This window comes from Salvelinus sp. IW2-2015, linkage group LG33 (genome assembly GCF_002910315.2).
Source record: "Salvelinus sp. IW2-2015 linkage group LG33, ASM291031v2, whole genome shotgun sequence".
NCBI classification, from domain to species: domain Eukaryota; kingdom Metazoa; phylum Chordata; class Actinopteri; order Salmoniformes; family Salmonidae; genus Salvelinus; species Salvelinus sp. IW2-2015.
The window spans coordinates 12012242-12034061 of NC_036872.1; the positions used below are offsets into that span (position 1 = coordinate 12012242).

At 42.4% G+C, this 21820-nt stretch overlaps 1 protein-coding gene across 8 annotated transcripts; it reads right to left on the minus strand.

Annotated features, from left to right (window-relative positions):
* Positions 1–5454: 5454 nt before the first annotated feature.
* On the minus strand, positions 5455–21776 carry sh3glb2a (SH3-domain GRB2-like endophilin B2a). Of its 8 annotated transcripts, XM_023978143.2 has the most exons (13): positions 21619–21776; positions 20504–20645; positions 19599–19727; positions 16038–16171; positions 15724–15816; positions 15590–15601; positions 13415–13477; positions 12082–12105; positions 8024–8113; positions 7735–7835; positions 7562–7576; positions 7200–7422; positions 5455–7024 (listed from the first exon to the last, which is right to left on the minus strand). In XM_023978143.2, exons 1-13 carry the CDS (start codon positions 21679–21681, stop codon positions 6917–6919), a joined length of 1197 nt encoding a protein of 398 aa, XP_023833911.1. In that variant the 5' UTR covers positions 21682–21776; the 3' UTR covers positions 5455–6916. The 8 variants fall into 8 exon arrangements, with proteins under 8 accessions (XP_023833911.1, XP_023833914.1, XP_070293060.1 ...); XM_023978146.2 differs by lacking the exon at positions 15590–15601; XM_070436959.1 differs by lacking the exon at positions 12082–12105.
* Positions 21777–21820: the final 44 nt, after the last annotated feature.

Genomic DNA, 21820 nt, shown 5'->3' on the forward strand with positions numbered 1-21820 from the left:
GAAGGGGTAGGATATTCAGGAAGGGGTAGGATTTTCAGGGAAGGGGTAGGATATTCAGGAAGAGGTAGGATATTCAGGGAAGGGTAGGATATTCAGGGAAGAGAGTAGGTTATTCAGGGAAGGGTACGGTAATTCAGGGAAGGGGTAGGTTATTCAGGGAAGAGGTAGGATATTCAGGGAAGGGGTAGGATATTCAGGGAAGGGGTAGGATATTCAGGGAAGGGGTAGGATATTCAGGGAAGGGGTAGGATATTCAGGGAAGGGGTAGGTTATTCAGGAAGGGGTAGGATATTCAGATGTTTTTGGAAGATGGGCAGGGACTCTGTTGTCCTAGCTTCATGCGAAAGCTGGTTCCACCATTGGGGTGCCATGACAGAGAAGAGCCTTGACTGGGCTGAGCGGGAGCTGGGATGGGTGGGCCAAGAGACCAGAGGTGGCAGAACGGAGTACTCAGGTTGCGGTGTAGAGTTTGAGCATAGCCTGAAGGTAGGGAAGGGCAGTTCCTCTTGCTACTCCGTAGGCATGTACCATGGTGTTGTAGTGTATATGAGCTTCGACTGGAAGCCAGTGGAGCGTGCAGAGGACCGGGGTTACATGGGAGAACTTGGGAAGGTTGAACACCAGGCGGGCTGCAGTGTTCTGGATAAGTTGCAGAGGATTGATGGTACACGTGGGGAGCCCAGCCAACAGCGAGCTGCAGTATTCCAGACGGGAGATGACAAGTGCCTGGATTAGGACCTGCGTCGCTTCCTGTGTGAGGTAGGGTCCTACTCTACGGATGTTGTAGAGCATGAACCTGCTGGAGCGAGTCACTGCTCTGGTGTTTGCAGAGACAGGGTGTTGTCCAGGGTCACGCCAAGATTCTTTGCACTCTGGGTGGGGGACACCATGGAGTTGTCAACCATGATGGAGAGGTCTTGGAGCAGGCATGCCTTCCCCGGGAGAAAGAGCAGCTCCGTCTTGTCGAAATTGAGTTTGAGGTGTTAGGCTAGCATTAAAGCTGAGGTATCTGCCAGGCTTACAGAGATGCATGTCGCCAAATGAGTGTCAGAAGGGAGGAAGGAGAAAAGTAGTTGAAGGTCATCCGCATAGCAATGATAGGAGAGACCATGTAAGGATATGACGGAGCCAAGTGACTTGTTGTATAGAGAGAAGAGGAGAGAGCCTAGAACCAAGCCCTGGGGGACACCAGTAGGGAGAGTACATGGTGGACCCTCTAGAATGTACAGGCACTATAGATAAACATAACTATAATGACATTTAAAATATAAACACGTACATACTGTATATTCCCCAAAATTACCTACAGCACTTATTTGAAATGTGGATTGAAGCTATTTTTCTTTGTTTATTTGAAATGAAATCATAATTTTAATGCTAAGCATTAAAATTATTTTGCAATACTTTATACACATGAACATGTTGATGCCGTACTCATAAAACGATTAGAAATAGGAGAGTATGTTGTGTCAAACAGTGAATTACCAGTATGCCGGCCTAGACGGCATCCCAAGCAGCATCCTCAGGGCAGTGTTTAAAGACACATTCAACCTCGTCCCTATCCCAGTCTGTTTTCCCCACTTGCTTCAAGATGTCCACCATTGTTCCTGTACCCAAGAAAGCTAACTGAAACAAATGACTATCACCCTGTAGCACTCACCTCTGTCATCATTAAGTGCTCTGAGAGGCTAGTTAAGGATCATATCACCTCCAACTTACCTGAGTCCTGAGACCCACTACAATTTGCATAAAGCCTCAAAAGATCCACGGACGACACAATCGCCGTCGCACTGCACACTGCCCTATCCCACCTGGACAAGAGGAATACCTATGTGAGAATGCTGTTCATTGACTACAGCTCAGATTTCCATAGTGATGCGCTTGGAGGGCACTAAGCTAAGGACCCTGGGTCTGAACTCCTCCCTCTGCAACTGGGTACTAGACTTCCTGATGGGCTGACCCTCGGTGATGAGGGTAGGCAACACCTCTGCCACACTGATCCTCAACACGGGGGCCCTCCAGGGGTGTGTGTTCAGCCCCCTCCTGTACTCCCTATACACCCATGACTGCGTGGCATATATTATATTGTTTACTTACTGTGTATGTATACTGTATTCTCAACATAGCTCATCCTAATATACCTACTACTGTACATACCATACCATTCCAAATTATACTGTCTATTTTATTTTATTTTATTTTTTTATTTCACCTTTATTTAACCAGGTAGGCAAATTGAGAACACGTTCTCATTTACAATTGCGACCTGGCCAAGATAAAGCAAAGCAGTTCGACACATACAACAAACACAGTAAGTAACACAATGGGACTAAAAACAAAAACATCACAGTCAATGAATAACAGTGGAAAAAATTAAGTCTATATACCATGTGAGGCAAGTGAGGTGAGATAAGGGAGGTGAAGGCAAACAAAAAATATATAATAAATAAATAAAAAATATAAAAAGGCCATGGTGCGAAGTAAATACAATATAGCAAGTAAAAATAAAAAAAAAAAACACTGGAATGGTTGGTTTGCAGTGGAAGAAGTGTAAAGTAGAGATAGAAAAAATAAGGGGTGCAAAGGAGCAAAATAAAAAATAAATACAGTAAGTAAAGAGGTAGTTGTTTGGGCTAAATTATAGATGGCTATGTACAGGGCAGTAATCTATGAGCTGCTCTGACAGCTGGTGCTTAAGCTAGGGAGGGAGATAAGTGTTTCCAGTTTCAGAGATTTTGTAGTTCGTTCCAGTCATTGGCAGCAGAAACTGGAAGGAGAGGCGGCCAAAGGAAGAATTGGTTTTGGGGTGACCAGAGAGATATACCTGCTGGAGCGTGTGCTACAGGTAGTGCTGCTATGGTGACCAGCGAGCTGAGAATAAGGGGGACTTTACCTAGCAGGGTCTTTGTAGATGACCTGGAGCCAGTGGGTTTGCGACGACGAATGAAGCGAGGGCCAGCCAACGAGATGTACAGGTCGCAGTGGTGGTAGTATATGGGGCTTTGGTGACAAAACGGATGGCACTTGATAGACTGCATCCAATTTTTATGAGTAGGGTTTTGGAGGCTATTTTGTAAATGACATCACCGAAGTCGAGGATTGGTAGGATGGTCAGTTTTACAAGGGTATGTTTGGCAGCATGAGTGAAGGATGCTTTGTTGCGGAATAGGAAGCCAATTCTAGATTTAACTTTGGATTGGAGATGTTTGATGTGAGTCTGGAAAGAGGTTTACAGTCTAACCAGACACCTAGGTATTTGTAGTTGTCCACATATTCTAAGTCAGAGCCGTCCAGAGTAGTGATGTTGGACAGGCGGGCAGGGCAGGCAGCGATCGGTTGAAGAGCATGCATTTAGTTTTACTTGTATTTAAAGCAATTGGGAGGCCACGGAAGTGAGGTTGTATGGCATTGAAGCTCGCCTGGAGGGTTTAACACGTCAAAAGAAGGCCAGAAGTATACAGAATAGTGTCGTCTGCGTAGAGGTGGATCAGAGAATCACCAGCAGCAAGAGCACATCATTGATGTATACAGGAAGAGAGTCGGTCCAAGAATTGAACCCCGTGGCACCCCCATAAAGACTGCCAGAGGGCCGGACAACAGACCCTCCGATTTGACACACTGAACTCGATCAGAAAGATAGTTGGTGAACCAGGCGAGGCAATCATTAGAGAAACCAAGGCTGTCGAGTCTGCGATGAGGGTGTGGTGATTGACAGAGTCAAAAGCCTTGGCCAGGTCAATGAATACGGCTGCACAGTATTGTTTCCTATCGATGGCGTTAAGATATCGTTTATGACCTTGAACGTGGCTGAGGTGGCACCCATGACCAGCTCTGAAACCCAGATTGCATAGCGAGGAAAGGTATGGTGGGATTCGAAATGGTCGGTAATCTGTTTGTGACTTGGCTTTTCGAAGACCTTAGAAAGGCAGGGTAGGATAGATAAAGGTCTGTAGCTGTTGGGTCAAGAGTGTCCCCCCCTTTGAAAGAGGGGATAACCGCAGCTGCTTTCCAATCTTTGGGAAATCTCAGACGACACGAAAGAGAGGTTTGAAAAGGCTAGTAATAGGGGGGCAACAAATTTCAAGCAATAGTTTTAGAAAAGAAGGGTCCCAGATTATCTAGCCCGCTGATTTGTAAAGGGTCCAGATTTTGCAGTTTTTCAGAACATCAGCTGACTGTATTTTGGGGAGAAAGAGAAATGGGAAGGCTTGGGCGAGGAGAGAGGGGAGGGGCAGTGCTGTGTGACCGGGGTAGGGGTAGCCAGGTGGAAAGCAATGGCCAGCCGTAGAAAAATGCTTATTTGAAAATTCTCAAAATAGTGGGATTGTCGGGTGGACAGTGTTTCCTATCTTCAAGTGCAGTTGGAAGCTGGGAGGGGAGGTGTTTCTTATTCTCCATGGACTTACAGTGTCCCAGAACTTTTGAATTTGTGTTTGCAGGAAGCAAATTTCTTGCTTGAAAAAAGCCTAGCCTTGGCTTTTCTACTTGCCTGTGTATATTGGTTTCTAGCTTCCTGTGAAAGTTGCATACACGGGGGGCTTCGATTAATGCAGAACGCCATATTATGTTTTTTTCTGTGGTTAAGGCAGTCAGGTCAGGAAGAGACCAAGGGCTATATCTGTTCCTGTTCTAAAATTCTTTAATGGGCATGCTTATTCAAGATGGTGAGGAAGGCATTTTTTTAAAATTCCAGGCATCCTCTACTGACGGGATGAGGATCTAAATCCTTCCAGGATACCTCGGCCAGGTCGATTAGAAAGGCCTGCTCGCTGAAGTAAGTTTTTCAGGGAGCGTTTGACAGTGATGAGTGGAGGTCGTTTGACCGCTGACCCATTACGGATGCAGGCAATGAGGCAGTGATCGCTGAGATCTTGGTTGAAAACAGCAGAGGTGTATTTGGAGGGCAAGTTGGTTAGGATGATATCTATGAGGGTACCCGTGTTTACGGAATTGGGGTGGTACCTGGTAGGTTCATTGATAATTTGTGTGAGATTGAGGGCATCAAGCTTAGATTGTAGGATGGCTGGGGTGTTAAGCATGTTCAAATTTAGGTCGCCTAGCAGCACGAGCTCTGAAGATAGATGGGGGGCAATCAGTTCACATATGGTGTACACAAACCATGTATTTGTATTCTGGATTCTGACACTGCTCACTAATATAATCTACTTTGGATTGTTAAATTTGATTTCTTGTTTAGATCTTCTGCTTATTTGTGTATTTGCTAGACATTCTACTGCACTTTAGGATCTAGTAACATATGCATTTCACTGCATCTGCAGGAACACCTGCAAATAGACCAATAAACTTTGATTTGATGTGTTACAGGATGTTGGACATAAAGTTCAAATTAAATGTATTTAGAAGAGAATGATTACTTTCCATCTGACTGCTACACCAGAATATTAGCTTAAGAACAACTTGAGCTGACAACCACATGACCGGATTGTGTCCAAATAAAAGCATACTTTTTTTTATTACATCCTACATATTTTCATTCATTCAGCATGGCTTGTAAACAGGCAATAAATACATTGACAGTAAAAGGCAGAAAAGGGTCAAAACAAGACATGCCACAGCAGCAATGGTACAAACCAGGGTTGGGCTCAATTCAGAATTGCATGCATATACTTGTTTGCTTTGGTACTAAAATAAATAAATAAATACAACCATTAAAACTTTGGATTACATTTTTTTTTTTTTTAAGAGGCTTTTCAGTGGACAGAACACTCTGACCAACTCCTGCCAGTAGCACATGCAGCAGCCTAGGTCCTGTCTGAAGACACTTAGACTTGATCACAGAAAAGACATCAGATCAAACAAACATTTTACTAAAAAGAAACAAAGACAACTGAAGGAACAGTAACATGTTTAAGAAACAGAAGAGCAAAAAAAGGGACAAATGGGAATATAGCTAATCACAGATACTTAAATGATAACAAGTTATGGTCTTGCATGCCAAAATGTATGTTCTGTGTTAGATCTGGCCTGTCTTCTTCAAAGGAAGTGTCCAAGCAAACAGGAGTGTGTGGACCTTGTGGTGTGTACAATACATTCTATTAGTTATAGCAGATGGAAACAGCTCTCTCGCATCATTGTAAGGCAGCTAGTAAACGACTAGGAGTGCTTCAAATATTTGCTGTAAGAGTGATTACATTCCCAGTTCGTTAAGCAGGGCATACGACCATGAAATGTTTCAGTTCCAGGTAGTGGTAGAGGAAAATTACATTATAGGAATGTGGTCTAACTACAGGTGCACAGGGTGTATGAAATGGAAAAAATTGGTGCATTGGTGCATATAGTTTAAACAGGTGATAGTGAGTGGGCAGGCTGTATGAAGCTTCACACCTGCTGTGAAAGGTCACCTAAAATAAAACCAAAAAGCCTGAATAATACAGGGGATTTCAGTATGTACAGATCTGCTATCTTAATTTGGCCACTCCGTTGTCGCAGAGAATTTTCCAGCGGAGCAGGAAATGCAAATTGTAGTGTATTCAAGATTTAAAAAGGCTTCTAAAGTTTGTAATTTCCACTTAAAAAATGTCAGACTTGATTTGCCCTATTGAAAAAATTTATCAGCCCCTACAAACATGTCCCTTAATTATAATCCACATAATCATGTACATGTCTTGTAGCTGCAGGATTATTGTCCTGCTGTGAGAAGCAGGGTGAAATTAAAATCTATAAACATCTCACAATTCAGAATTTTCAGCCAAGGTAACCATTCCTCCATATTCAATGTAGCGCATTTGCCTTCATAATTACCAATGATTTCATGCAGTCCTGGTGCGTACAGAATGTACAGTGGGTGTGTTTGCTTGTTTGAATTCGTCAACGTCTGCATGTTTGAAGGCATGTGAGTGCAATTGTGTGTGTGTGTGTGTGTGTGTCTCCATGTATTTCTTTGAGTGTAGTTTCTTTAGCTGAGCAGCTCCAGGTATGTGACAGGCACTCTCCCTTTCTGGTTCCCTCTCTCGCCAACGAGCCAGTCAGAGTCCATGCCTGGCACTGTGTAAACTGTGATTAACTGGGAAAAGACAAAACATACAGTAGTGTATTAATAGTTATTCAGCAGTGTTAATACAATTAAACTGTACATGAGCCAGCAATCAGTCCACATATTCTAGCCTTGCACGGACACACCTGATTAAACTAATAAATCACTGGCGTGCACAAAGGAAGGATTGTGTGCGTGTGCTCACCTCGTCCGCCAGTAGGGAGAGCTCACTGGTGTCGGCAGCGTCATAGTCGTACAGGACCTTGGCCTTGCGTGTGCCTGTGGCGGGGGCCTGTACCTCTTCGATTTTCAGTGTGTCTGTCTCCACAGCGCTGGCAGCGTCCTGGGGTAGGGTGGCATTCCCCTGGGGAGAGGAGCCACCGGAGGCCATGGAGAGACCCGGGTTACCAGCAAACGCGTTGGGAAACCTGCAGAGGTTTCGGGAGAGAAGACAGTCATAAGGTACACAGCACATTCCTTAAGGAAAAATAAGACTCCACCATGTTTGATTTAGAAAAGCGGTTAACATAAATATGTTACTGTAAATCGCCATCAAATGTTACTTACACATCTCCATTGGAACTGAGAGCATAAGAGATAACAGTGGAGATGGTCATTGATAAACAGCATACACCCATTTGAATAGAGCAAAACATTGCAGCAAATGAAAGCCAGGCATAGACACCCCAGCTAAGTATGCCCAATATACATGTGTGCATCTACCCAGAGCCAGTCCTCACCTGCCCAGCTCTTTCTGCAGGTCCTGCATGTGCAGGTAACACTGCTTGTAGTAGGCTGTCTGTGCCTCCACAAACTCATGCAGGCAGCGCAGGTGGTTCACCTACAGACAACATATCCAAAACACAGACAAGACAACTCCATTAGAAATACTTGTTCCTCCTCAACATACCCTGTTACCACCATGTTAAAACAGCACAATACACGGTAGACAGTACATTTGCTAAAGAGAACGGTTATGTGTAGTGGTCATGTTTGTCCTCTCTATATATGTGTGACCTCATGACTCACGTGTGTACTGCTGATGCCCTCCAGCAGGAGTCGTGTGACCTCTGCCTGTCTGTCAAACTCTGTCTGGGCCACTCGAAGTTCATGCGCTGCCTACAGAACAACAACACAGAATGAGATAACATGTAATTAGGGCTGTGGCGGTCACGAAATTAGGTCAGCCGGTGACTGTCAAGCAAATAACTGTCGGTCTCACGGTAATTGACGTTAATTAACAAACATATTTAGCATCTCCTGGTTTCCACACATCACCTACAAGCCACAGATGCAGAACTTTTGGAACATCTACATTTTAAAGTCTAATAAATCCATGTAATATAGCCTACACCTTCACAATAAATCCATTATTTATTAAAGAAAGGTCTAAAGAAGCAAGATATGAAGAAAATGTAGTCTATTTCAAAAGATCAAAATAGCATACTATGCGTTGTCCTTGTTAGGTCCTGATATGCCATTTGGCTGTGAGCTACACTAATTTATCAGACAAGATTTGCTTAGAATTCCGTGGCATTGTTTTATAGTATGAAGAATACAATTGAACAAAGTTGAATAAAATAGAAAGGATATTTTCTCCAAATGATTTGAGGGAGTGCTGGTATTCTGTGTTGAGCAGTTAACAAAGAAATAGGTACAACTATATGCTTAGAACTATTAATGTAAATTTAGTTGTTCTACAAACGTTGGGCTATATGTTTTGATTTTGAATGCTGCATGAAGGCTGCATGATGCGACTAATGATGATTTGAAAAAAAATTTGCTTGAAGAGCCTGAGCTCTGCTTTGTTTTTTTTGGACAGGCTGTACACACGATCAGTCTCTCATTCATAATTTGACAGCACTTGATAATGCCTCGAATTTCATGGTGGCATCCCCTGTGTGTGGCCGTTACACACCCTAAAAAAAAAAATCCATGCCTTTTGTGGCCAGTGACAGTTGTGCCCTTCTCTCCGAGTGGTGCGCGCACCGATGAACCTCTCACTCACATGGCTCTCCAGCAGTGATCTGGTCTTTCTCACAGGCTACAAGTGAAGACAGACACATTGGGGACGCAACTCACACATCCTTATCCAATTCCAAGGTGCATATTGAAGATACTGGAAGAACTGTTCACATTTACTTTGTCAGCCAACAAGATGAGTAGGTCTAACGAACAGCAAAAGCACTAGCCTACGTCAATTTACTACCCTCATAGTACAAAAGGTGACCTATTCTTATCTGTGCGAGAAATAAATATTTCAAACATAGTCTGGGACAGTTGTGGGATGTGATATCCAAAATTATAACAACCACTAGCATCAAAAAAACGTTTTTACGCAATGTGGCTGAAGTACCAGATCAGAACGTTTAGCTTGAAATGTTGATAAACTATTAGGCTATTTCTTCACATTATAAGTGCAGCAATGCGCACATGTCAGTAGGCTAGAAGCACAAATGTTCCATGAGCGGGAAAACACCATTGTCTAAAGTGACCACAAATGTGATTATGCATGTAATGCTTCTATAAAAAGGTGCATTTTTATGGTGAAAATGATCTTCCCCAAACTTGAAACTCACACGCTGATTATGTATGCCAGTTAGGCTCTAAAGCGGATTAATGTGCTTAATTTTAAGAAGTTATTTGGCCACTTTAGTTGTGATACAAATCTTATCAAAACATATAGGCCAGGATACATGAGGCGTGTGACTATGATTAGAAAAAGTCACCAAAATGTTTTATTATTTCTTGCCTTATGCTGGGCATCATTCACAAGTGATTATCTATAATTCATAAGTGATAGTCTAATATTGTCACCCATCAGACTATTATTGAATTAATATTGTCTTTACATACAGTACTGTCAAAAGTTTGGACACACCTACTCATTCAAGGGTTTTCCTTTATTTTTACTATTTTCTACATTGTAGAATAACAGAAGACATCAAAACTATGAAATAACACAAATGGAATCATGTAGTAACCAAAAAAGTATATTTTAGAATCTTCAAATAGCCACCCTTTGCCTTGATGACAGATTTGCACTCTCTTGACATTCTCTCAATCTGCTGAGCACTTTGTGGCTGCTTTTCCTTCACTCTGCGGTCCAACTTATTCCAAACCATCTCAATTGGGTTGAGGTTGGGTGATTGTGGAGGCCAGGTCATCTGATGCAGCACTCCGTCACTCTCCTTCTTGGTCAAATAGCCCTTACACAGCCTGGAGGTGTGTTGGGTCATTGTCCTGTTGAAAAACAAATGATAGTGCCACTAAACGCAAACATAATGGGTTGGCGTATCGCTGCAGAATGCTCTGGTAGTCATGCTGGTTAAGTGTGCCTTGAATTCTCAATAAATAACCGACAGTGTCACCAGCCAAGCACCATCACACCTCGTCCTCCATGCTTCACGGTGGGAACCACACATGCGTAGATCATCTGTTCACCTACTCTGCGTCTCACAAAGCCACGGCAGTTGGAACCAAAACTCTCAAATTTGGACTCATCAGACCAAAGGACCGATTTCCACCGATCTAATGTCCATTGCTTGTGTTTCTTGGCCCAACCAAGTCTCTTCTTCTTATTGGTGTCCTTTAGTAGTAGTTTCTTTGCAGCAATTCGACCATGAAGGCCTGATTCACGCAGTCTTCTCTGAACAGTTGATGTTGAGATGTGTCTGTTACTTGGAACTGTGTGAAGCATTTATTTGGGCTGCAATCTGAGGTGCAGTTAACTCTAATGAACTTATCCTCTGCAGCAGAGGTAACTCTGGGTCTTCGTTTCCTGTGGCGGTCCTCATGAGAGTCAGTTTCATCATAGCGCTTGGTGGTTTTTGCGACTGCACTTGAAGAAACGTTCAAAGTTCTTGAAATGTTCCTGATTGACTGATCTTCATGTCTTGAAGTAATGATGGCCTGTCGTTTCTCTTTGCTTATTTGAGCTGTTCTTGCCATAATATGGACTTGGTCTTTTACCAAATAGGTCCATTTCTGTATACCTTGTCACAACACATCTTACTGGCTCAAACACATTAATGAAAGAAATTCTACAAATTAACTTAACAAGGCACACAAATTAATTTAAATGCATTCCAGGGGACTACATCATGAAGCTGGTTGAGAGAATGCCAAGTGTGCGCAAAGCTGTCATCAAGGCAAATGGTGGTTACTTTGAAGAATATATCAAATATATTTTGATTTGTTTAACCCTTTTCTGGTTACTACATGATTCCATCTGTGTTATTTCATAGTTTTGATGTCTCCACAAATATTATTATTGTTAATTACAATAATTAAAAAATAAAGAAAAACCCTTAATAGAGTAGGTGTGTCCAAACTTTTGACTGGTACTATAGATTAAATAGTGTGTGTGTGAAATTTGATTTGAATTAGAATGGACCATTATCATGCACCTGTCCCAAAAAAGGGGCAGCGAGAAAAAATACATGTCATCTATGCACTTAAATAACGATTGGAGGACACTTTTCCTAAGGTTCATTTTCATGCAACCCAGGTAGGCTATACTCCTTTTGTAAAGATAAGTAATGTGCTTAATATTAGGAAAGTTGAGAAATAAATATAGTAGGCCTAGCCTATAGAAAGCTGATGGGAACCTCCTCTTTTTAATAGAGGCCATCACTCTGTTTTCTCACGTAATTGCATAGCCTATAGAAATGTTGTGCAACACAAGCTCTCATGAAGTATTTGATTAGATTTTCGATTACATTTGCATTGATGTCAGAGTGATTAGAGGAACAATAGAGTGCGGAGTACCAGGTAGTTAGAAGGTTGGTAGGCTACTAATGAACAGCAGCAGCAGAGCTTGGAGAAGCCTAGTTACCATGACTAAAACAGTCACGTGGAATTGACTGCATTCATGAATCGTGAACGCTGGTGTGGCGGTAATAGCTACATGTAATATTACTTCACAGCATTGTCCTTTATCAGCTGTTTTGTTTGTGTCCACCAGTATGTACTCTGGGGGATATAACTTGCGGAAAGAGACACTATCTAGAAACAAAAGATAAAGAGTAAAGATATAATTTATATAGACAGTATGTGAGGACGGTATCCAAACATGTCGTACTCACTTTGTCCACTTCCTCACTCCAGAGCTGAAAAGCCGCAGGACAACAAGAGAGGGGGGGAGAGACACACATTCTGATGACATCACAGGGGAGACACACACATTCTCAGATTGAGACTGATGACATGACAGTTAAGAAACATACGTTTTCAACCCAGGGGTGCATTCAAGACAGCAGATTTGCCAGATATTCTGGTACTGTGCTCAGAGTAAATCTTATCTGGATCATTTGAAGTGAAACACATGTGAAGATCTTTACACTACTTTTGTGGGTGTGTCTGAAAAGTGTCACATAGATAATGGACTTTATGCCGAAAGCAATCTGGTGATAAAGTGGTTCGAGCGTTGGGCCAGTAACCGAAAGGTTGCTGGATCGAAACCCCGTCAAGGTAAAAATCTGTCGTTCTGCCCCTGAACAAGGCAGTTAACCCACTGTTCCCCGATAGACCGTCATTGTAAATAAGAATTTGTTCTTAACTGACTTGTCTAGTTAAATAAATAAACTGTTGCTACAGATGTCGAAGCACAGAATTGTCTAGAATAAAAAAATGTCTCATAGTGTGTCTTGTATACAACCCTGGTTGTCATGGGTGACAACACAAAGATAGACCTGATTAACATTATAGTGACTTATACTCCAAGTCGATATTCACGTCATGTTGTAGCTGTATAGTCCATTTTTGTTGTTGGTGGGGCCACAACGTTCTATTTAATTAAAACTGGGATTATACCATGGAATTGTTGAATACTCAATTCTGATTGGCTAGAAGCGCATTCTAGAGCAGGCATTATTTCCCTATAATGCACAGCAATATTCAATGGCTATGAAGTTAATTCTTAATAGTCTCTCTGGGACAGTGCATATTGTTGTCTTTGCCCTAGCACTAACACACCGGACTCAAATAATCAAATTCTTGACGATGAGTTGATCAGCTGAATCAAGTGTGTTAGTGCTAGGGAAAAACAGTGTGCACCCCTTTGGACCCCCCAGGACAAGCCTCGCCAGCCACCCTGATCTCAGTCAGCTTACATAAATGGTTCGCAACACAAATATCTGCATCTGTGTAGAGAATATCTCACAAGCTTACGTGAATGGCTCGTGAGATCAGGGTGGCTCGCAAGGCAACCGCAGGACCAGGATTGGGAAACACTGCTCTAGGACCTCTAGGGGGAGCGGGGCTCTCAACACATGGCTGTAGTCTCTACCTGCCTGCAACATGACGCATGTGGACACTGTGTATGGAGAGGCTGCTCGAGGTTATGAGCACACTGAGGTCAGCAAGAGTAGGCTACATGTAGTGTTAGCGTAGCGTGGACTGGCTGTTTAAGCTCCTTACCGCAGATGCACTGGCAGAGAGGACATAATTCCTGGGTCTGGTCTCCTGAAAATCAGGCACAGCCTACAGACATGGCAGAGCAGTTTACACATACAGTATGGTGTGCACCAAACCAAAGAAACAAAATCAAACAAAACAAAAAAAAGTATAATAAAGTCATGTGACAGGAAAGCACACAACAGCAAAAACGAAACCATTTGTTCTTTGCTTGCTGATATACAGAGACAAGTCTGAGACCGGTCCAAATAACTTTCTACACCTGCATATCTCCTGGTGATTCCCAAGCCGCGTTAGACTAGAAGGTTAATGACTATACAGCATGTGTATATAAACACAGCAGGATGTGAGATCATTGTGTGGACACAGCCTGTCATGTGTCATAGCCCATAAAAAGGAAGCCGACCTTCAACCATTACGCCATTTTAGCCTCAAACTAGCTTACACAATGTGTAGCCTGCAAAGTATACCTAGACAATAGTTCCTGTCTTCCTGTCAGAGGCTAAACTATAATATAATGGAGTAACTGGAATGTTATATACTGGGTGATGAGTTGTTGGTTTGATCTTTAAAATGTATATTTTATGTAAATGTATGAGCACGTAGAAAATAATTTATTCTTCTGAGGACAATATAAACTTTACAGTTGGCACTAGCATTTGGGCAGGTAGCGTTCTCCTGATATCCGCCAAACACAGATTTGGGCATCGGGCAGCCAGATGGTGAAGCGTGATATATCACTCTAGAGAACACGTTTCCACTGCTCCAGAGTCCAATGGAGGTGAGCTTTACACCACTCCAGCCGACACTTGGCATTGTGCATGGTGATCGTAGGCTTGTGTGCAGCTGCTCGGCCACGGAAACCCATTTCATGAAGCTCCCAACGAACAGTTATTGTGCCGACGTTGCTCCAGAGGCAGTTTGGAACTTGGTAGTGATTGTTGCAACTAAGGAGAGACGATTTTTACATGCTACGCGCTTCAGCACTCGGTGGTCCCGTTCTGTGAGCTTGTGTGGCCGACCACTTTGCGGCTCAGCCATTGCTGCTTCTAGACCTTTTCACTTCACAATAACAGCACATAGTTGACCGGGGCAGCTCTAGCAAGGCAGAAATTTGACAAACTGACTTGTTAAGGTGGCATCCTATAACGGTGCCACATTATGTCACTGAGCTCTTCAGTAAGGCCATTCTACTGCCAATGTTTCTATGGAGATTGCATGGCTGTGTGCTCGATTTTATACACGTGTAGGCAACGGGTGTAGCTGATATATCCAAATCTACTAATTTGAAGGAGTGTCCACATACTTTTGTATATATAGTGTAAGTAGGCTAAACAAATACATAAATATTTCAAAATTAGCATGCGTTCATGTGGCAATCACCATGCATACAGGTTTCAAATATCTGATTTGATATTAGTCTACAACTGAAAGAACATACATCTGTTTATTTACTCATGTTATTACAGAAAAAAAGATCTAATCAAATGGCTAATACAATGGCTTATCAAATCAGATCTTTGCCCTGAAGGAAAAACTCAGCCAAAAATCTAAACATTTGAAATGCTCTGATAGAATGGGAGCAGGGAATGTGAAGTGAAGCTAGAAGTTGGTCATGGTATAATCGGGCAAGCAGGTTAGCAATCAGGACTCTCAACTCCAGTCATCTGCACTCACATGGGACAGGGCCTCTCCTCTCACTACTGCTATCAAATAGGCCTTTGTGATTTAATGAGGGGATACATTTGGTAATTGGATGCAATTTGTCACGGACTCAAATGAGTCTAATTTAAAAGCCACTTTTGTTTCACCATTTTCCAAATACTTTTGCGTACTACTCAGTTTTGTTGACTCTAGGGTCATATACGGGTTTGCTCCAGTGTAAATCAAATCAAAGTTTATTTTGTCACATGTGCCGAATACAGACCTTACCGTTAAATGCTTACTTACAAGCTTAAAATTCTTACAAGGCCCTACACCATGCCACAAGTTCATTTCACTCACTTTCAAGAGAACTCTAGTCTGTTTTTTTCCCTCTCTCCCTCTCTCTTGGCTTCTCATTGAGCTTGGAAGACAAACATGCACTTAACTGGATTTCATGGTGGCAATGAGCATGTCAGAAAGAAAAAGGGAAAATAAAATAACTAAAAGTGGACAATATTTTACACTAATACTCACTTCTCCCTCACACTGTGAACATAATTAGAACAGAGAAAGATGTTAGTTAGCAGTAGCAGTTCACTCTGAACTGGAGCCTGGTTACATGATGCAGCTGAAGGTGCACAGCGAGAGGTGGTGGAGGGCAGACTCACCGCGGCCTTGGACTCCGCTAGTTTGGCTTTCTTCAGTCGTGCTTTACTGGAGTCCAGGTCCAGTCTGCGGTTCTCCAGGAGACGCCTCTCTTTCTGAGACAGAGAGGAGAAGATCAGCACCTCTCTGCACGGCATGACCCCACACATACAGGCTACGTTTAACTTGGCTAGGCCCTAATTCCCTGCTACATCCACACAGTAATAAGAAGTAGAGTAAAACCCAAGGTGTTGATTAGCATTGTATTAAATCCTGGTCTATACACTGGTCTGCATGCAATCTCATGATGTCCCTCTGAGGCCAGAAAGCCACTCACTGAGATGGTCCTCCAGTCTCCTTCCAGAAAGTTCCTGAGTGGGGCAAGGAAGCTGATAGCGGAGGTCTGTAGGAACTCTCTCTGTGCACCGCCTAGTCTCCTCTCACAGTCACCTACCTTGATCAGGGTGCTACCTACAGAACACACACACGAGCATATGATGAACCCACACACAATATGTGAAATATACAGTGGGCTCCAAAATTACTGTCACCCCTGACTGGCAATGCACAAACAATACTTAAAAAAATAAACAATATAATTATAGAGATAAACTCAAAATACCAACATGTGAGAAATACTGTACTTTATTAATGTTTCAATGGAACCCACCAAAATTATGCAATTATATAATACAAAATACATTTCACCAAAATCAAGGTTTCATAATTATTGGCACTCCTCATTTAGTACTTAGTGCCACCACCTCTGGCAAGGATAACAGCATGGAGTCTTTTCCTGTAATGTTTGACAAGGTTAAGGAACACATTTGGAGGGATTTTGGACCATTCCTCTATGCAGATCCTTTCAAGATCCTTCACATTCTTGGGTTTGTGCTTATCAACTGCCCTCTTCAACACAGCCCACAGGTTTTCGAATGGATTGAGGTTTGGCGACAGATAGCCACGGCAGAACATTGATTCTGTCACAGAACCATTTCTGTGTGGATCTTGAGGTATGTTTGCGTCATTGTCTTGTTGGAAAGTCCACCTACGGCCAAGTCCCAGCCTTCTGGCAGAGGCAGCCAGATTGTTAGCCAAAATTGCCTGATACTTGGTAGAATTCATTATGCCATCAATCTTAACCAGTGCCCCTGGACCTCTGGAATTAAAACAGCCCCAAAACATCACTGACCCACCACCATATTTCACCGTGCGTATGAGGTGCCTCTCCTTGTATGCATCTCTGTTTCGACACCGAATGTGCAGATGCTGTATCTGACCAAAACGTTCCATTTTGGTCTCGTCTGACCAGAACACCTTCACCCAGTCATAATGTAAATGACGTTTGGCAAACTCCAAATGACGTTTGGCAACCCTTCCAAAGAGCCTGTGGTTGTGGCATCTGATGGTGCTTTTTGAAAGACATCACCAAGGCCTGCAGTTCTTTCACAGTGATTCTTGGGGATTTTGATGCGTCTCTCACCATCCCCCTCCCTATCTTGGGGGGGGGAAATGCATTTGCGTCCTCTACCCGTGAGGTTTTCAACTGTTCCATATCTTTTGAATTTTCTAATAATTGCCCTGGCAGTGCTCAGTGGTATATTCAATCGTTTGTGGATCTTCTTGTAGCATTACCAGATTTATGAAGGTCTACGACCATCTGTCTCGTTTGAACTGCCACTACTTTTGTTTTCTTCATGGTGTTGGATGACAGCGGGATATTGCACGTGTGTTACCTCATTTTTATACCCTAATGAAACAGAAAGTGATGTAATGGCTCAATATTGTTCCTTAAGTCATAGATACACTTAAATAAGTAGAATTTAATTGCTGGTTTAATTTTGGTTGATGTTATTTTCAATAATCTTTAAGGGTGCCATTAATTGTGAAACGTTGATTTTTGGGGACATTGATTTTTAATTAAATCAATAAATGATTTTGTTTCCATTGAAACATTAATAAAGTACAGTATTTTTCACATGTTGCTATTTTGATTTTCTCCCTATAATGATATTGTTTATATTTTAAGTTCAAGTATTGCTTGTGCATTGCCAGTCAGGGGTGCCAGTAATTTTGGAACCCATTGTAGGTATAAGAGTCTAACTTATTACTTAGGAATGACTTAATGCTTATCATAAGATTACAGACAGACAAAGTCAAGACCAATAGGATTTGGTAGTGCAACACAACCGGTTCAGGATCTCAAACATTAAAGCTGCAATATGTTACTTTTTGGGTGACTCAACCAAATTCACATAGACATGTGAGTTATTAGTCTGTCACTCTCATTGAAAGCAAGTCTAAGAAGCGGTAGATCTGTTCTATGTGCAATATTTCTATGCTTCCCGTTCTTAAGTTTCATTTTTGCGTCTTTTTTTATGTGCCCAACTACTTTATACATGCGAATGAAGAGGAACGGAACCAGAGAGGGAATTCCTAGAGTAGCAACATTCTTGACATGGCAGAAACTCAAATTTCCCCTTCGAATGTAGGGGTTTCTCCAGATGTAAAACAGACAAAAGGAGTACAGGAATACCTGATGAATAACACCACACAGCAAGGATTATATCATCAAACAGGCCTACTACTTGCGGAATTTGAAGTATGCATATCTGTGTTGGTTACTTGTTGGAAGGCATGGACAGACCGCAATTGGTATACTGAGGAAATCATGTTTTCGACACGTCACTGCTGTGAGGAGACACTACTACAACAGAGTTTCTACACCCACACACACAGAAGGTTACATCACTAAAACCCACAACTGAGAAACAGGCCACTAATGACCTGATTAGAGTAGCTGAGTGCCCATCTAGCTACTATTGCAGGAGAGGAAATAATGGGATTGATGACTGATGTATCGATCTGTACGCCAATAAGGGGTTTCCACTGCTCCACACAGTTATCTGCTTTGTGACATGGTGTACAAATGAATGAATTAGAAATCAAATTATTTAAATCACTAAAACATGCCTGTTCTTACTTAGTATAGGTTACTGTATGTGTGCATTTTTATTCTTGGAAAAAACAAAAAGGGGACTTATTGGCATCAGCTTGCCATTCTAAAATAATGGAATTAATGTATAAAACAAATCCTTGCTAAGCAGCAGTACTGCAGAGCTCTACATTAAGCTGTACATGGCCCAGCACTCAGGTCTCTGTGAATAAGCTCCATTCCAACTGAAGGAGAAAAGCACCAGACAGGCAGCCTAATAAACTAATTTCTGCATAAACATTCTGCGTATCAGAGCCAAGCCTGCAGCTCTCAACAACATTCACATAGGAGAGAGAGAGAGAGAGCGACCGCGAACTATTGATCCTCAGGACTGCCAGTGAAAGAGAGGCTGATTTATTGGCCTGACAAACATGAGACAGCCTGGAGGGCAGGGGCGGGAGGAGACCAATTCACTAACGCTCACAACAGCTATCGTCACCAATCTCACTGCTCACTCACCTTAGGGTGAAATCATCAGTAGAAACAAAGGCTTTGGGAAGAGTTCTACACTATAAACTCCTGGAAAATGATCATATGTTGAAGCTCGGAAGTTAAGATGTTCACTGTACCCTGTAATTACACCTGCAACCCTGTACATTAAACGTCTAATGTCATTTAAAATCAATATCCTGTATCAACTATGGAGATATTTTCTCACAGGGATATACCACAAATGGTTTGAGCACTTCTTATAGCACAAGGGTGAGGGCACAGGGTGAAGAGGTATTGGGTAAGTGTGAAAATGCATTTTCCAGAAAATGTAATTCATGGACTTGACTAGGGCTCAAGGCACGGTCTCGGTTTCCTCTCTCAAAAATGAAATGATCACTGGCCAATCCTCTCAAACAAACCAGATTTAGACCACCTGGGAAGAATAAGTATACACAAAGCCTGAGTACACACCATATGGAGTTCCAGGTCCAAAATCTTTAGCCGCATCCTGCATGTAATGACCCAGTAGTTCTCCATTATTTGGTCTGGATGGAATCGTTCTGTCAAGCTTCTCATACAGGAACTCCTCAATCCTGGCACCTGCCGATACAAAGAGGGGGATGTCCTGCTTCAAGAGAGGACTTGCCAAAAACAGTTGTCACAGATGGACACGATGAAACCTAGTCTGAGAATGGAAATTCGTGGGAGAGAAGAATGCCAAAGGAAAGTAAGAAAATGCCCAATATGACAAAGTAGAGTATTGTATGTTCAACATGGTGGGAATGAGGTGTAGAATGAAGATGTCGTGGAGATAAATGTTATTTCGCTCAGATAATGCATTTGTAGAGAGATTAACATATTTATCCCACACACGGTAAATGCATGTTTCTGAGGAATGAATTGCTGCATGTTACCCACAAGCCTGAGTCAGTGTCTGGTGTGCTTAACACACAGAGCTGTTGAGCTGCTCACTGATAAGTAGGCTACCGCTTGCAATAGAGGATAATCAACAGGTTTTCATACCCACAGAACAAGCGCTAGAACAGACTGGTGCTTGAAAACAGCCAATACTGCATAGAGCATTTGTCTGCTGCACTACAGACCAGACGGATGAAAAGATTCCACAACAGGGCACTATGGGAGGGAGGGATACTCACCAGTGTGGTCAACTGTAGCATGGAGAATCAGAGAGTCACAGGTTAGAGCACAATGCTCTCTATCACCATGCTACCGCCATGTTTCACATAAAAAAACTCATTGGTTTTCATCTAATGTGTTTTTGGTCCTTCTATCCTGTGTGTGTGTCTGCATTAAGTAGGGTTGGGAGTTGTGGAGGCCTCTGTCCTGATCAGTTCAGTGTGTATGCCGGGCCTTACTTGGGTTTGGCTGCAGCAGAACCTCTGTCTGCCTGAAGATTTTCTCTGTCCAGTTTTTTGTGGAATCGGCACGGCTGAGCAGATTCTCAAAATGGGCATCCAGCTCAGTCTTCTCTACCTGTCCGAACTTTTCCCCTGTAAACTTTGTCAAAATACACAATGAAAGAATCACTTTCACTTCTCTGTGAACAAGGCCTATTGCAGTGACTCAACATCAATAGTGCATTTTCACTGTTTCTGTGTATAATGGAACTTTTCTATAGTGTCCATGGTGCTGCCCTATGCCATGTCACTTGAATCTTCAACATTATCACTGGTGTAGGGATGCTCTTCACGCCATGCGTCTCCTCATACGCTACTGGAAACCATCTAACTAAATACCACGCCCTCATACGCCATGAAACACTAAACCTGCTAGTCTCCCAGTCCCTGTCTAATTAATGTTTCACCAGTCTTTTCCCATTGCCAGTATACTCCGCCAAGGGGTTTAGATACAAAGTCTGAGAAATCAAACTGAATGGAATTTCTATGGGCTGAACAGACATCCATTGCTTCCTTGCAACGTTACTGTAGACATTGGGAAATCAGTCCCACTGTCATTCCCTCTTGACATTTTCATCATGACCTGTTAGTTACATTTGTCATTATTGTGACAGTGTATCTGGTGTTGTAATTTTTGGGGGTTGGGCAAAGGGGGCACGAAAGGTCACCTCTGACCCCACAGCTACACCGTACCTGAAAAGCAAAGAAAGACCTCTGCGAAAACACAACTAGCGAACGTCAGCTATAGCATCAAGCTAGCAGTGGCTATCACAGATGGCATAGAAACCTTCCTTCAATATAACTGTCTATGTTACAAGCCAGGAAAACTAGCTAGCAGTACTGTACGATGGCTACTATGAAAAAGGGAGGATAACGTCAGCTGAACCAATGTTTTGTGTAGGATATAGAGGGTATTCTGCCAATAACGTAAGCTAAAGTATTTGGCAATGATGCCAACTCATGCCGTTTCTAGTTTTTATTTAAGCCAGACGCTACTAGCTATTTCGCGAACATTAGCTAGCTAGCATTTAACGTTAGTCAATTTATAGGAGACACGACATAAATTACCCTACCTGTACAGCTCGTGTGAAAAACACTCCAGCATCCGAAGCTAATTTCTTCACGTTGAAATCCATTATGTAGTAAGTATCTGGCTAAACACACATCTAGCTATGTCCAGGGAGACGTTATTCAGTCAGCGGTATCTGTCACTGTCTCTGGTATCTACACATCATCCTGGAATCATTATTCTATCAGTGATCGTCTACCCATTTT

Excerpts from the sequence above, each read along its gene's own strand:
- sh3glb2a (XM_023978143.2), bottom strand. The coding sequence starts at position 21,681 with ATGGATTTCAACGTGAAGAAATTAGCTTCGGATGCTGGAGTGTTTTTC. Across the intron at positions 16,172-19,598 it reads TGGACCTGGAACTCCATATG|GTAGCACCCTGATCAAGGTA; the intron begins GTGTGTACTCAG and ends TGTGTTCTGTAG. Across the intron at positions 8,114-12,081 it reads GGAGTGAGGAAGTGGACAAA|GCAGCGCATGAACTTCGAGT; the intron begins GTGAGTACGACA and ends GTTGTTCTGTAG.